The sequence below is a fragment of the Orcinus orca genome, chromosome 18 (assembly GCF_937001465.1).
Source record: "Orcinus orca chromosome 18, mOrcOrc1.1, whole genome shotgun sequence".
In the NCBI taxonomy this organism is placed as follows: Eukaryota; Metazoa; Chordata; class Mammalia; order Artiodactyla; family Delphinidae; genus Orcinus; species Orcinus orca.
Window position 1 is genome coordinate 72,933,403 of NC_064576.1, and position 15,469 is coordinate 72,948,871.

Sequence of the window (15,469 nt, forward strand, 5' to 3'; positions counted from 1 at the left end):
GCCCAGGTGAACCAGAGCCTGTACTTCCTCGTCTGGAGGCATAATGATAGGAAGAGGGTTGCGTTACAGAAGTGGCTGTTTTGTTTTGTCATCCAGGCTCACTCATCTAAACATCTCTCGCTCCCCAGGAATTATTTTAGGACCAGGAAGCAGCACGCTGTTTATTGAAAGAGTCACGGAAGAGGATGAAGGTGTCTATCACTGCAAAGCCACCAACCAGAAGGGGTCCGCGGAGAGTTCGGCATACCTCACCGTGCAAGGTAAACAACTGCTCCAGAGAGCACGAGAAGCTGCTCAGACACCTATTTCCCTGTTTGTTGAACTTTCCACCTCCCAGCGTCCCACTGCCCCTCCAGTCTGTTCCTTTCCCTGACCTCCTTTTCCCCTCCCCGTCCCGCTGGGAAGGCCTGGCTGGTCCCCCTCCTGGCGAGGCTGAAGGTGAGGACACAGGCCACCGTCGGAACACAGTCTCTGTGGGGGGACAGTAGTTCCTGGAAGACAGGAGAGCCAGCTGCTGCCAGAGCCATGACACTGACCCACAGAGAATGACCAGAGTGGCCACACCTGTGAGAAAGAAATCCAAGAAAGCAGAAGATGGGTGTAGAGAGAAAAAAACCCACACACTGGAAATTATCCATTCTTTTTCCAGTTCCCACCAGTTACACATATGCTGGCTCTTCCCACCGTTTTCGTAAACTGGTTTTTTAACACGAAGTAGGCTGCAAAAGACTCTCAGAGAGAAGCAACACATGATAAACAGACCACGTGGAAGAAAAATATTCCAAGGGCTTCCTCAGACAGTTTTGTTGAGCAGCAAAACCTAAAGGGACCTCATCTGACCGTGGACTCTGGCCATGTGGCTTCCATTTAGAACAGAGATTAGACCTCAATTTCAATTCTCCAAAGCCAAAAATCATCCCAGAAAACATAACATTTATAGCACCGTAAAGTCTTCGAATTGGCGCCTCTCAGATGTATACACATCTATGGCTCGCTGAGGTTTTTACATGAAGAGATGGAATTTCTTCAGTAGCCTGTTTGCAAATGCTCCCCAGTAAACTTCAGAATATGTAAGAATTTCTGAAGGAAATCTTGTAGCGGTTCGTGGTTACCATCATCCTCACCCCAGCACACTCGGTCCTGCACACGCTTCTCCTCCAGCCTCAGCTCTCATCCCCTCACACGCCCCAGGCCCCCCACCTGGACTAAACCGGAACACACCGCACTCCCCCTGGTCCTCTGCCCTTTACACGTCGTTTTCCCTTTGTCTGAACAGCCTTCCTTCCCAACTTTTTCTCCCCCAGACAGTCCTACTCCCACCTTTTACTTTTTTATCTTTTTTCCTGAAGTACAGTTAATTTACATTGTGGTAGTTTTAAGTGTACAGCAAAGTGATTCAGTTATACATTATACATATTCTTTTTCAGATTCTTTTCCATTATAGGTTATTACAAGATACTGAGTAGAGTTCCCTGTGCTCTACAGCGGGTCCTTGCTGTTTACCTGTTTTATATATAGTAATCCTACTCATCTTTTAAAATTCACTTTCACTCTTGGGTCACTTTCTCTACACCTCATCTCTCGCGTCTCACCACCATGCCCCCTGAACCCCGTGCTCCCACAGCACTTGGCATGGACCTTGAATACAATGCTCATCATCGCGCATTATTCACTCTCCTGGTCCAGAGACTCGAGAAATGTTCGTTGGATTAATCTCTTTAGAAAACCACCAGTGAATGTCTGAAAAGAGAAACACATCACTATATTGTTGAGGGCATTCGAGAGAAGCCAAATTAAATTAAGTCAACCACTTATATATTTGCCCAGGACGCTGCAGGATATGGACGTGCAAGTCACGATCCCTAACCTCTCTGTGCTTTGAAAACCTAGTTGGAAGGCGATTAAGGGGAACATGAAACCGTTAGAACCAGATCAATGAACATTTGGAGCTCCTCCTGTGGGTAACACAGAAACCCTAGTTTGTATAAAACAGACTACACAGTGCCGCTGATAAAGGCTAAAGGACTTCCTAGAGGCCAGAAACGATATGGCGAGTGACTTGACCTCTGAAGGAGGCCTTGCGGGATGTTGGATTGGCCAAGTGGATGGGGCAGGAAAGAAGACAGCGAGTTAAGTGGCAGCTCTGGACCTCCCACACTGATAGCTCCCTTGGCAATGACAGAATCTCAACAATTCTAACCATTTCCTATTGGCTGGTCCATTGAATTTTCTGAGGAATTGGTACTTTTGTTTTTAAATTTATCTTACTGAAGTATAGTTGATTTACGATGTTGTGTTAATCCTACCGTACAGCAAAGTGATTCAGTTATACATATACATTCTTTTTCATATTCTTGTCCATTTTGCTTTCTCACAGGATATTGAATATAGTTCCCTGTGCTATGCAGTAGGACCTTGTTGATTATCCATCCTCTATATAATAGTTTGCATCTGCTGATCCCAAACGCCCAATCCCTCCCTCCCCGACCCCGAGGAATTGGTACTTTGGATTCATGATCTTTTTCCTCACGGGGCATTAATCTTCAATATCACTTAGAGAAACGGTCTAATCTGCAAGGTAGCTGCAGACACTATATATATGACTCCTTCTTTTCACCCATTATTGCCCCCAACAGCCCTGTTTTGAGTTCTTGTGTCTGCTTTTTATAGTTTTTCTGCTGTCTCCTCCTTTGCTCTCTTTTGTAACTCTTTCTCTGCTCTCAGAGTGATGGCGGTATCCAGCCTCTCTGCTGAAAAACTGTGGTTAGCTGAGAAATTACCTGATCAGCCATCATCAAGCCACACATGAAATATCTGTACCTATTTCTAAGAGAAGCATAAACAAACGAAGGCATATCCTAATACGGTAATGATAAAACAGTGCGAGGAAATGAGGATGTTTAGTCTAAAAATGAGTCCACTTGGGGAGGACAGGATTGTTTTCTTCAAATATTTAAAGAGCTTTCAGACAGAGGAGATGTTGGCCTCATTCTTTGACTCACCAGAAAAGATAACCAGAACCAAGGAAGGGAGATGGTGGTAAAATTTCAAAGAGGCAGGTTTCAGCTCCACATAAAGGTATAATTTTGAATAGGAGGAGTTTCTGAAAGTTGACAGTATGTGCATCTTGTGAATGAGACGCAGTATCTTGAACAGAAGTACTCTGGGCTCATTGAATAAAAATGTCATCCTTGGACGCTGTTCAGAACGGTTAAAGGCAGTACCTGCCTAGTGATCTCATCACTGAAATGAGACTCCTGCTTCTGGAGTCTAAATCATTTATTCTTCTCACTCTGGTGGCTGTGAATTAGGTGAATCAAGCTTTAGACTTGGGCTTCCCTGATGGCGCAGTGGTTAAGGATCCGCCTGCCAATGCCGGGGACACGGGTTCAAGCCCTGGTCTGGGAAGATCCCACATGCCACGGAGCAACTAAGCCCGTGCGCCACAACTACTGAGCCTGCGCTCTAGAGCCCGTGCTCCACAACTACTGAGCCTGCGCTCTAGAGCCCGTGCTCCACAACTACCGAAGCCCGCGCGCCTAGAGCCCGTGCTCCACAAGCACGGCAATGAGAAGCCCGCACACCACAACGAAGAGTAGCGCCCGCGCACCACAACTAGAGAGAGCTAACGCGCAGCAACGAAGACCCTGCACAGACAAAAATAAATAAATAAATTTATAGAAAAAAGTGAAAAAGCTTTAGACTTGATTTCCTCATATATGCAGTATAGACCCTCCACACTGACCTATCTTGTCAGGTTGAGTTTAGGAAGTGAAACCAGGGAAATAAGTTGTGTCTGTGGCTATGTTTAACATATTTAAAGAGGTTCACAAATTAGCCAGGAAGGAAACTGTCTGCTCTTTTTATTTCCTTTGAAAAAGGATTCTTATACTCATAGATAAAACAATGTGTTATTTTTGTATCTGAAAAGGATGAGCGGACTGGGGAATCAAAGTGGCTTCTTTAAATAATCACAGGTCTTGTTTGGTTTGGACTGCTCAGGAGCTCACATGGAGTGCTCAGAGGGGAAGTTCTAATATTAAAAACAACAGCAACAAAACTGTAGCTAACCAAAATAATTTCTGAAATTAACATAGCATGCCATAGCCTGTGGAACTCCACGGGACTGTTACAGTGCAACGGGGGCACATTTTCATCCAAGGATTTAAAATAAACTATACTTTACCATTATTAGTAATAACCACTATATGTGTGTGTGTATATATATATATACACATATTCCTCTAACAGATTTAGGCTTTGCTATTGAAATAATAGCAAAGCATTATAATAGCATTTATAATCACACAGGAGAAAACAACTTGAAGAATAGTTACCATTTTGAACATTTTTTTGAGGAAGGCTGCTGGAGGCAGAAATCCTGGAAAGCACAGGACTGCCTCAGGGCACTCTGAATACTTCGAATGGTACCACAGGTGTGATTTGTAAATTTTGTTTCACAATAATCGCACATTAACACGTTTCAGGAAAGGACTCGCATGGCAGGAAGGATACACTATGTTCTTTAACATCTTTAACAAAGTCCCAAGAGTAAAGGGTAAGAAAAGCTCAAAAGGGACTTGTCTTGGGTATCCAGCCTCTTTTCATCATGCTTGGCCAGCGTTGAGTTTGCATCTCTCCTTTCTGAGTCTCCTCTGATCTCTGACTGCCCCTACCTTAGCTCCTCTCTTCCTAAAGCCTGCGTGCCCCCACTTCTCTCCCCCTGGCTCTCCTGGCACTAGGGAGGATGTGATAAACTAACTGACACGAAGATGTTGGTGACTGATGTCACTCCTCTCATGGGCTGGCAGTTCAGAAGGGTTTCCCCAGGAGAGAACAGAGAGAGACCGACCTCTGAGCAGGCAGCTCACTAATTTCACACGGGAGGGCTGGGGGCGGGATGCTCATGCCTTTGTAATTAAACCCAAGCAATGACATAAAGTTGGCCTTGATCAAGAATGCAAAAAATGGTGATGGAATTCGATTACAACATCTTAATGCTTGTTGACCGTGTGGTCCACTGTTTTAAGCACATAACATGCATTAGTCTCCTTCAATCCAATGAGGGTTTTTTTTCCTACTTACAAGTGAGAATCCGAGGCCCCGAGAGGGTTAGGACCCTGTCCAGGGTTACAAAGCTCGGAAGAGGCAGTGCTGAGAGAACTGGATCCCTGTTTAACCACTCTGCTCTCCTGCCTCTCAGCCTGGTGGGGAAGAGGCCCCACTCTGAAGCCAGGTGCGTCCCTGCTCGTGAGCCGTGCAACCTTGGACAAATGACTTCCCTCCTGGAGCCTCAGTTTGCTCATCTGCAAAATGGGTGCGAATAATGGCATACCAACCTTATAGGGTTGTTGCAAGGATTAACACATTTAACACCATATCTAGCATATGATAAAAACTTCTTCAGTATTCACTAACACTATCATTTGTTAATATGATAAACCAAATTCCATTTCAACAAAACCTTCTGTATTATAGTTTTTCTAGACTTAGCCAGTAAGTCACACAAATGGTGTTCTGGACCACAAAATTCCTCTTTGACCTAAGGATTTAACCTCCTGTGATAAAAATGTATTACAGAACTGACAGGATAGCGATTTTAAGTATCTTTACTTAAAATTACTCTTGAAATGTACTTCAGATTTAATCCGAATAGAGTATGCCTACAATCACTGTCCTTAAGAAGAATTCCAAGTTGATGGCTGTACACGAATCTATGTAGATTCCTGTAAAGCTTCATATAATAGTATGAAGGCCAATTTTAATGTCCAATAAACCTTACAGACTTACATAATAAGGTTAACTGGATTACTGGTTACTGGATTTTAAATCAAAGGAGGTAGCCCTGCTTGACTTGCTCACAGGGGAGGCCAGGTCTAGGTGCACTGATTTTCTTTTCATCCATATATATTTATTGAGACTTTCACTAGGCCAGTGCTCAAGACGCAAAATGAACAAGAAACACACCCTCCTCTCTGTGTCCTAATAGCTTCGTGGGCAGTAAACCCACATAAACAGTTACCTCAAATTAAAACAATGCCAGAACCAGAGAATAACTCCTAAGCCAGGCTGCAGCGTCAGGCCACTTTCTCAGGGAAAGTAACGCAGTTGTTCGTAGAAAATGATCAGTACTTGGGTCAAAGTCTGATTCGTTTTAGAAAGAAAAGACAAATTGTGTTATATGAGATGTGTCTGGATAAAGAAAACGATCTTGCACTTGAAGTCCAGAAAGTAATAAGAAGGGAAAAAAAGGAAAAGGCGGGCGTTGGGGGGAGGCCTTCAGAGTGACAGCTCACACTGGCTTTAACCATCTCCCCGTAAGGTGGGTGCTCTTGTCACACATCTTAGGGATGAGGAAGCTGGGGCACAGAGTCCTTGGCCTCAGACATAGCTGCTTGTAGGGTCACATAAAGACTTCCTTTTCTGCAGTTAAGGAAGGCCCTGGGGCCAGGGACCCTGGTCTTTTGCTTGGGGAGTTTCCCCAACGTCTTGGGAGGCACCGCCCAGTTATACTGCACGAGCTGAGCTGCCTGATTCTGTTGCCTGTTGACTCAAGCAGTCTGGTACCCCTCAGAGCCACATGTCAGGGCTGGTGTGACGCTGCCGCATTGCACAGCCCGGGCCCCATGCAGACAGAGCTGCCATCACTAGCAGAAAGGCCCAGGGCAGGACGGCAAGACACCGCCCAGCTGTACAGACTGTAGACAAGGGTTACCGTCTTCAGAAATCAGCCCTTCCTCTGTCTGGCACCTGCCCTTCCTATCCCAGCAGGGATGGGACGAAGCCTGGGAGGGTAACTGACATGGAATGTTCTGGGCAGTGAGGTCAGCACCCTGAAATAAGAGGTACAAATACCTGACCTTTCCGAAACAGCCACCTTCTTGTCATTATCCCTTATAAAGATACCCTTGTACCATGTCCTGGTGCTGGTCTCTCACACACACCAGACGGGAGGGACGTCCCTGAGATCCAGTGCTAACTCCTAGTATTGTCAAATCCCACCCACGTTCCACTGGCCTCCTTCGCGGGCCGTCTGCAGCTGGGCTATTTCATGCACCGAGTTCATCAGCTGACACCAGCCAGGTGAAGTTGGGTGTAAGTCCGGCCAGCGTGTAGATGTCTGACCTCTGAAAACACATCCAAGAACTGGATGGGAAGAGACACTGCTGATTTAAATTAATCTATAGCAGACTATCCTAATAGTTACTTTGCAAATAAAGATGGAGATCGAGTTATCAGACAAGATAGAGGTAGAGCCTAGATACTACATCTCACAGAATGAGTTCAGTTCTCAGTCAACCGTAATAGAACATGAAATAGACCTTTCCCTTCTAATTAACGTTCATCTTGAAGATGTTTTTAATGAGATGATTCCTTAAATGCCTAAGTGCACACAAACACATTTGCTCCCACTGCAGGGAATTCTGCCAGAGTAAGGACCGTGGAATTACTTCGGGGGGTCAACTTCCTGCCCCGGGGAATGCAGTGGGAAAGTTCCCACGAGAGGGGGTCTCTCCCAGGGCATTCCGTGCAGGAGGCCTCTGCGGAGGCTTTATGCAGACAGAGCCGTGTCTTAAGATGCTCTCAGCATCTCCAGGAGCCCAAGGCCACTGTGCCCTGGAGTAGGTCCCAATCAGTTTTTCGGTTCCACAAAACGCATTTGCAGCATAAGCAAAGAAGTGTGCGCGTGCGTGCGTGCATGTGTGAATACAGCAAGGCAACGTTAAACCTCTTACTGCGGGGGAGGAAATCCAAACTCACAAACTTGCGCTTACGGTTTTCCCATCAAGAGGACGTACTGAGAGAAAAGGTGGTCATTGAAACTTCTCAGTCTCAGGAGATTCAGGGGAAAAGTGACGGCAAGATGCCACAGCAGCGAATGAATCCAAATTCATGCACTCACTGACTCACCCAGCACTTCCAGGATGCCTACCTGCTACGTGCTAGGCACTCTTCTCCACACCAGAGGTGCAGCAGTGAATGAGAGGACCTCCGTTCTACTGCTTCACGCAGTAGAAGACACCCGTCAGTTCATACCTGAACACCAGACCGTGAGCTCCATTCCGTGCCCTTTCACTTACCACCGTACACCAGCACTCAGAGCAGAGCCTGGGACACAGGTGATGTTCCGTGTGTTTAGCAGATGAATATACGTGAAAGGGAATTTGGCCCGGAACCCTTTGAAAGCTTCGTGAAACTCTCTGGAGACAAAGCAAAGTATGATTTATCCGCTTATTCACCCAGTTCGGTGAGTGGGGATAGAAAGATGAATAAGGTGTGACCTCAGCCCTGGGAAGCCTACATCCCGGTAGAGAAAGGGCGAAGGCCAAAGCACAGAGGTGCAGAAGGGCTGGTCTGTTTACGAAACTACAAGTATTTTGATGTAGAGCACGTGGGAGGGCAGCAGGAGATGAGGCTGAAGAAACAGGCAACGTTGGGCAGAAAGGACCTAAGGGCTTGGGCTTTCTATCCCGACGGGGCTGAGGGTGGGCAGCAACGGTGGAATTTAAGGAGCCCCAGGATGGAATCCATGATTTGGCAAGATGACACGGGCTGGAGCGGAGGAGAGACTGGGGACTCAAGGCTGGTTAGGAAGCTGATGCGGTCATTCAGGGGGACTTAGGTGGTGATCACGCGGTAGGACAGGGCGTGACAATTTCGTGAGCCATGGAAGCAGAATAAGCAGGACTTGGGGATGGGCTGAAAAGAGAGAAAAGGCCAGATTCCCCTCTAGCCGTGGTGAGGATCATGGCCACAGGAAGTGCAGGTATGTGGTGGCTGAACGGAGAAGAGAGAAGAGGGAAGCGGCCTCGGTTTTAGCTTGTGTATTTGCTACTGTTGAGGGCAGAGAACCTTCACTGGCAGCAGCTGCCCACAGCCCTGAGTTGAAACCACAGGGATGCTCGGTTCTCTGTGGTCTGGTCCCGTCCCGCATCCTGCATTATACTCCGTCAGTGCCATATTGTTTCCCAATTCTGGGCCTTCACACATACCCTTCCCTCTGCCTATAATGCCCTCCCCTGCCTTCATCCCTGTAGGTCAAAATCCATTTCACACGTCACCTCTCCCAAAAGGCGTTAGAGTCCCTCATCTCCAAACTCTCTGTACCTAGTTTCTCTGTATTTGCCTTAAGCCTCCTGGTTAGGCTGTGAGTGAGCTGGGGAGTGACAGTAGCTTTCCCTTATTCACCTTCCCATCTCCTTGCCTGGGGCAGGACTCAACACGTCTTCGTTGAGTTAAAGAGCCCACCAGATACAACTGTCATGCATGAAATGGGGATATCCTTGCCCCTATTCATCGGGCATGTATGAGGACTCTGTACAAAGTATTATCAACCACATCACCAGTTCTTTCTCTTCTTTTGGCCGGGCGGCGCGGCACGCAGGATCTTAGCTCCCCGACCAGGGATCGAATCCCCGCCCCGTGCAGTGGAAGCGTGGAGTCCTAACCACTGGACTGCCAGGGAAATCCCTCACCATTTCTAAAAGGAATACGTTTCACTTGATCTTGGCCTAACTTAATACTAAGACTCTGTCTCCTTTTAATGAAGTTCAAAGAAAGGAACATCACTTTAGAGTTCCTGGGAAAGTGTCCACTGGAATCAAGAAGCAGGGAACCACAGTTCTGGCCCACTGGAGCCTTCCTTTACAAATCCCAGAGATCGTCCTCTCTGGAAGCTTCTCTCGGATACGTGGGGTCTTTTCTTTTTGGTCATGGAGAAACAGTGCTCGGCTTTGGGTCTGTGTGGTTCTGGGAAATAAGGTGATTGGGAAGAACTGGCTCTAGCTGGTACCTCTGCTGAGCTCGGCCCTGCAGGCCGCCTGTTGAGAAGCCCCAGACGTGAACAGCGGGACTGCGGAGCGCTGGCCTGGCCGCTCCAAAAGGAGTGAGCAGGCAATTGTGACAGTCCTGGGGTTGTATTTTTATTTTTAAAACCCACTTTGAAGAATTTTGTGAGTCCCCAGGGAGACTTCTTATGTCTTTTTCTTTTTCTTTTTCTTTAGAATTTCCTCTAAAACCCATTAGGGAGATCTCATATAGTCCAGATTTAGCGCTGTAATGAGGTTTTGTTCCTGCCTTAATGTTTTTTCCCATTGTTAATTTCTCCTCTATTTCTGGGACTGTTTGCAAACTCGACAGCAAAATTTCTGGAAAGTCTTTTCGTTTCCACCTAAGTTTATGATGATAATAGCACGGACCCTGCCGGACCGAGAAGGTAAGAGGCTCTGTCCTGGAAGCGGATTCCTGCTCCAGTCAGCCGATTGCACTCTGTGATGAAGCATTCCAGGTCACCGACCTTCTTCTGTCAAATCACAGACCCGGAGTTTGCGAGTTGCTGTTTAACGCCCTCTTGGTGTTTTTATCTCTCCAGGAACCTCAGACAAGTCTAATCTGGAGCTGATCACTCTGACATGTACCTGTGTGGCTGCCACCCTCTTCTGGCTCCTGTTAACTCTCTTTATCCGAAAACTGAAAAGGGTAAGACCATTTCAGATGAAATGCTATGCTTCTTTTTGCATCATCTGCCCAAATGCCTAGCAGCGCCGTTGGTGTAGTGACATCATGCACGGTTCCCCACCCCACCCCCAGAATGCCTGCCTGATGTCCAGAGCAGGCCCCGAACAGATGGCAGACCCTCTTCCTCCCTCTGACCTGGTGAACACGGCAAATGCATCATTAAAACGTCTCTTGGGATTTCCCTGTGGTCCAGCGGTTAAGACTCCGCACTTTCACTGTAGGGGGCGCGGGTTCGATCCCTGGTCGGGGAACTAAGATCCTGCGTGCCGCACGGCCAAAAAAAAAAAAGTATCTCAACCCTAACGTGGGGTGTTCAGAACAAAAGCTAGAGCAATGAACAGATGACTATTTCCCAGACACAGAAGGGACATTTTTGATATAAAGTCTTTCAATTAAATTCAACATGAGACCTGGGAAGCGTTCATGTTCTTAACCTCTCTCTCTGCCAAGAACCAAAAGAGAAAAAGCAAAATAAAGGCGCAGCTCTGTCTCAGCTCTGCCGTCCCATACTCTCTGAGCCCCATGATAAAATTGACTGCTTTAGAGTGTGAGGCTCAGGGTGGAATTCAGGACATCAGATTCCTATCATTAGGCCTGTAGCACAGTTTGCTTCTCTGAAGTTTAGTGGGGGAAAGAGCCAACCCTTACTCATTCATTCATGGCCCAAATATCTCCCATGTGCCTGCTCGGGGCAGAGTGCCAGACCCTGTGTAGGGACCTCTGACAACAGTGCAGAGCAAATGCTACCAAGCCGACTAAACAACGCATAAGGGAGGGGAAGTCTGCAGTCAGAGAGACAGCGCACATCTGGGGCTGGAGCAAGCAGAGGGGACCCAGTGAAGAGGAGAGACTGACCCGGGGGAGAGGTGGGGATGAGAGACAAGGGGGCGCAGGAAAGGAGAGGAGAGGCTGCGGTGGCTGCCCAGGCAGGGCCCTGTAAGCTGCAGGAAGAAACTCCCTCTGTGTTTTAGAAGTGAGAGGAAGCCTTGAAGGGGTGAGGTTAAGCAAAGGTGGGTGATTGTAAGGGTGAGAGATCTGTGTTGGAAAGATGATTTCAGCTGTATGAGGAGAAAGGACCAGAGTGGGCAAGAGTGAATAGAGAAGAACCTAGCAGAAGACCTTGGTAGTCCAAGTCAGAAATGATGGTCATGGGACTTCCCTGGTGGCACAGTGGTTAAGACTTCCACACTCCCGATGCAGGGGGTCCAGGTTCGAAACCTGGTCAGGGAATTAGATCCCTCATGCTGCAACTAAGGAGCCCGCGAGCTGCAACTAAGGACCCAGTGCAACCAAATAAATAAATATTAAAAAAAAAAAGAGAGAGAAAGAGGGACTTCCCTGGTGGCGCAGTGGTTAAGAATCCACCTGCCAAGGCAGGGGACATGGGTTCTAGCCCTGGTCCGGGAAGATCCCACGTGCCACGGAGTAACTAAGCCCGTGAGCCACAACTACTGAAGCCCACATGCCACAACTGCTGAGCCCACGTGCCTAGAGCCCGTGCTCCGCAACAAGAGAAGCCACCACGATGAGAAGCACGCACACCTCAACAAAGAGTAGCCGCAGCTCGCCACAACTAGAGAAAGCCCGCCCGCAGGAACAAAGACCCAACGCAGCCAAAAATAAATAAATAATTTAACTAAAAAAAAAAAAAGAAATGATGGTCGCTTAGTCTAAATGATTAGAGTCAAGAGATATTTGGGAGATAAAATCAACAGGACTTGGAAGGTAACAAGGAGGCTTCCTCAATTTCTAGAGATGTCTTAGCCCTTATTAGAAAGCTTTTTTTTTTTTTGGCTGTACCACAGGGCATGTGGGGTCCTAGTTCCCTGACCAGGGATTGAACCCGTGCCCCCCTCAGTGGAAGTGTGGAGTCACAACCACTGGACCACCAGGGAAGTCCCTATTAGCCCTTATTAATGTGCCAGGTCTCTGTGGCCCCTTGTGGGACGTTCGTTATGTTGTATCTCAGTTAATCCTTTAAAAAACACAAAGATGTAAATATATTATTATTCCCATTTAATAGAGAGGGAAACTGAGGCTTGGAAAGGTAAAGTAACTTGCCCAAAGTCACTAAGCGAGTTAGAATCAGAGCTGAGTTTTGACCCAGGTTGTTTGACCTTAGACTTGCTATTCAGAACCAGGAAGGTGTACTTTACAGTGTCGGTATGTGGGATGGCAGCCCTCCTCCACGGTGAGTAAGTAACATCAGGCTTTTGTTGTATTGAGTGCTTGGCTTTGAGACGTGACAATGAAGGCCACTGCTTTCGAAGGAAAGGAAAGTTAAACAATGGGGTTTTGAAAGGGGAGGTACATCATATAGGGAAACAGAGCTAACAAAAGCAAAACTTGCCAAATCTGTAAGGGAGGTACAAAGACTACAGAGTTCAAAGGACAAGAGGGGGAGAAAAACTTCAGAGAAAGCCCAGCTTAGAGACAGACTTTGAAGGCTGTGGCTGGAAGAAAAGCAGCAGAAAGACACATCCCACCTGAACTCCTGCCCACTCCCCAGGTTAGGGAAGGAGTCTGGTTACCTTGCATAGAGTGAACCTAGTGGAAATAAAACTGGAAAGGCAAACTGGGACTAAATTGAAGAGGTCCTTTGTATTTCTAAAAATTTAGGAAATTTTAATGTCAATCAAAGGATGAGAGGGCTTCCCTGGTGGCTCAGTGGTTGAGAGTCTGCCTGCCAATGCAGGGGACACGGGTTCGTGCCTGGGTCCGGGAAGATTCCACATGCCACAGAGCAGCTGGGACCGTGAGCCATGGCCGCTGAGCCTACGTGTCCAGAGCCTGTGCTCCGCAACGGGAGAGGCCACAACAGTGAGAGACCCACGTACCGCGCAAAAAAAAAAAAAAAAAAAAAAAAAAAAAAGGATGAGAGCAAGAAAGTATCGTAACCGGATGCCAGTAACCGGATGCCTATAGAATTCGAGAAGTAATTGGTTGTAGGAGGTGAGGGGGAGCAAGGTGTCAGGAATTATTTCTAGACAATTCCTCCAACCTCAGAGTAAATCCTCGCTGATAAGGGCTGGATTTTCTCTCGTTTTTTTTTATAAATTTATTTTTGGCTGCGTTGGGTCTTCGTTGCGATGTGCGTGCTTCTCATTGCGGTGGCTTCTCTTGTTGCGGAGCACAGGCTCCAGGTGCACGGGCTTCAGTAGTTGTGGCGTGTGGGCTTAGTTGCTCCGCGGCACGTGGGATCCTCCCGGACCAGGGCTCGAACCCGTGTCCCCTGCCTTGGCAGGCAGATTCTTAACCACTGCACCACCAGGGAAGCCCTGTATTTTCTCTTTTTATCCTCACCCTGCATAGGCCAGTGTTACAACTAAAGCTAACGTTTATCCATACCTCCTATACTCCAGGCCGTACTTGCTTTAGGTGGACTATTTCATTTGATATTCACAGCAACCCTATGAGATAAGTACCATTACCATCACTCTTTTACAGACAAGAAAACTAGCCTTAAAAAGGTTAAGCACCTTCCCCAAGGTTATATGCTGGTCCGATTCCAATCCAGGCCGTCACATTCAGAGCCTGGACTCTGAAGCGCCTGGCGGTGCGATTTCCACGCCAAGCACCTAGTGGCTGCTCGGTGTTCATGTCAATTGAAGGAATAAATATTTGTCAACCAAGATTCTACTTCATACTCGTCTCAAAGCCCTTCCTGAAGGCTTGTTGGGCGTTTCCTCTCATCCGCCTTATTGAGATGAAGCGCAGATTCCACAGGTGCCGTGTGGGAAGACCGCCTTCACGGCCTGCTGCCTTGCCTCCATCACCCCTGCGCACCTTCCCTCACCTCCTGCAGGACCCAGGCTGTCCCTGGCTGGGCTCTAGCTCTTCCTGTGCTCTTGGAAGACTGGAGACCGTTTCTCATGGCCGTGGCTACAGCAGACACTGAAAGCTTGAGTCATGAAACCTCTTCCAGCAGTGAGCACTAATGAACACCCAGCACCCTGGCGTAGGAACTTACATTCCTCTCCAGCCGCACAGCCTCGCATGAGCGTCTGACAGGCTGGGGCCCTCCCGTCTAACACCGCTGGCAATCGCAGTTCGTGACGAACGTGCCCCCTATCTTTCTCCATTTTCCACTCTTCGTGGCAGGCAAATCTTCCTGCCTTGAGCTATCTGTCACACATTTTAGTGATAATTTTTGTGAGAAAGAGACAGATTGCAAGTGATGGATGAGGTGAGCTGTGACAGCCCAGAACGGGGTGAGTCAGGGCCGAAGAATGTGGGCTGGTGTGAAATCGGGTGGATGGAGAGGTTCATCTTCTCTACTGAACTCTGATCCTGTTTAGGGAAGTGCACTGAAAGGAAGGGCCTGAAACTCATTTAAATGAAGTGTACATAACTTCTAGGCAAGAGTTATCAAAACCTAGCATATATAGGCAAACATACTTCTCGTCTGTCCTGCCCACAGAAATGCCGTCAATTCTACAATGAATTAATATTAACGGGGCATCACCCATTAATGTGAACCTAAGACACTAAATGTAAAACCAGTTACATATGATCTGAAATAAAGGGTGTTTTCTGGGCTTAATTTGCATTACCAAGATAAAACAAGCACTAGAAGGTAGAGGCCACCTTATTTATTTGACCAGTGGCCAAAAGAACTTGGAATGTGACTGTGTGTAAGTCTCACCCCTTGGCCTTTGAAATAATCAACTTCTATTTCTTATTGAGGATAAATCTTTTTTTCCTTTTTGTACATTTTTCTTTTTCTTTTTATCTTTTTCCTGCATCTGAGTCACAGTAATGTATGGTAAATGTGAACTTGCAATATATTGAACAAGTTTGCATTTTACATGAATTTTAATATAAATAACTCTAATTCAAACGGAACAGTTTGGATGAATCCAATACATCTGAACAGGGACTCACAAAATTTTGGTCACCAGGAAACTTGTGTAGCCTACTTGTTGGTGGATTCCTTTATTTCAGAAGTGCT

At 47.0% G+C, this 15,469-nt stretch overlaps 1 protein-coding gene across 4 annotated transcripts in view; it reads left to right on the forward strand.

The window, feature by feature from the left end:
- FLT1 (fms related receptor tyrosine kinase 1) overlaps nt 1–15,469 on the forward strand; it is a 174,224-nt gene that overhangs the window by 123,651 nt on the left and 35,104 nt on the right. For all 4 annotated transcript variants that reach the window (XM_049701112.1, XM_004281761.4, XM_049701111.1 and 1 more), the window contains 2 exons: nt 129–260; nt 10,373–10,479. In XM_049701112.1, the coding sequence (XP_049557069.1) occupies nt 129–260; nt 10,373–10,479 (239 nt within the window). The remainder of the gene's footprint in view (nt 1–128; nt 261–10,372; nt 10,480–15,469) is intronic.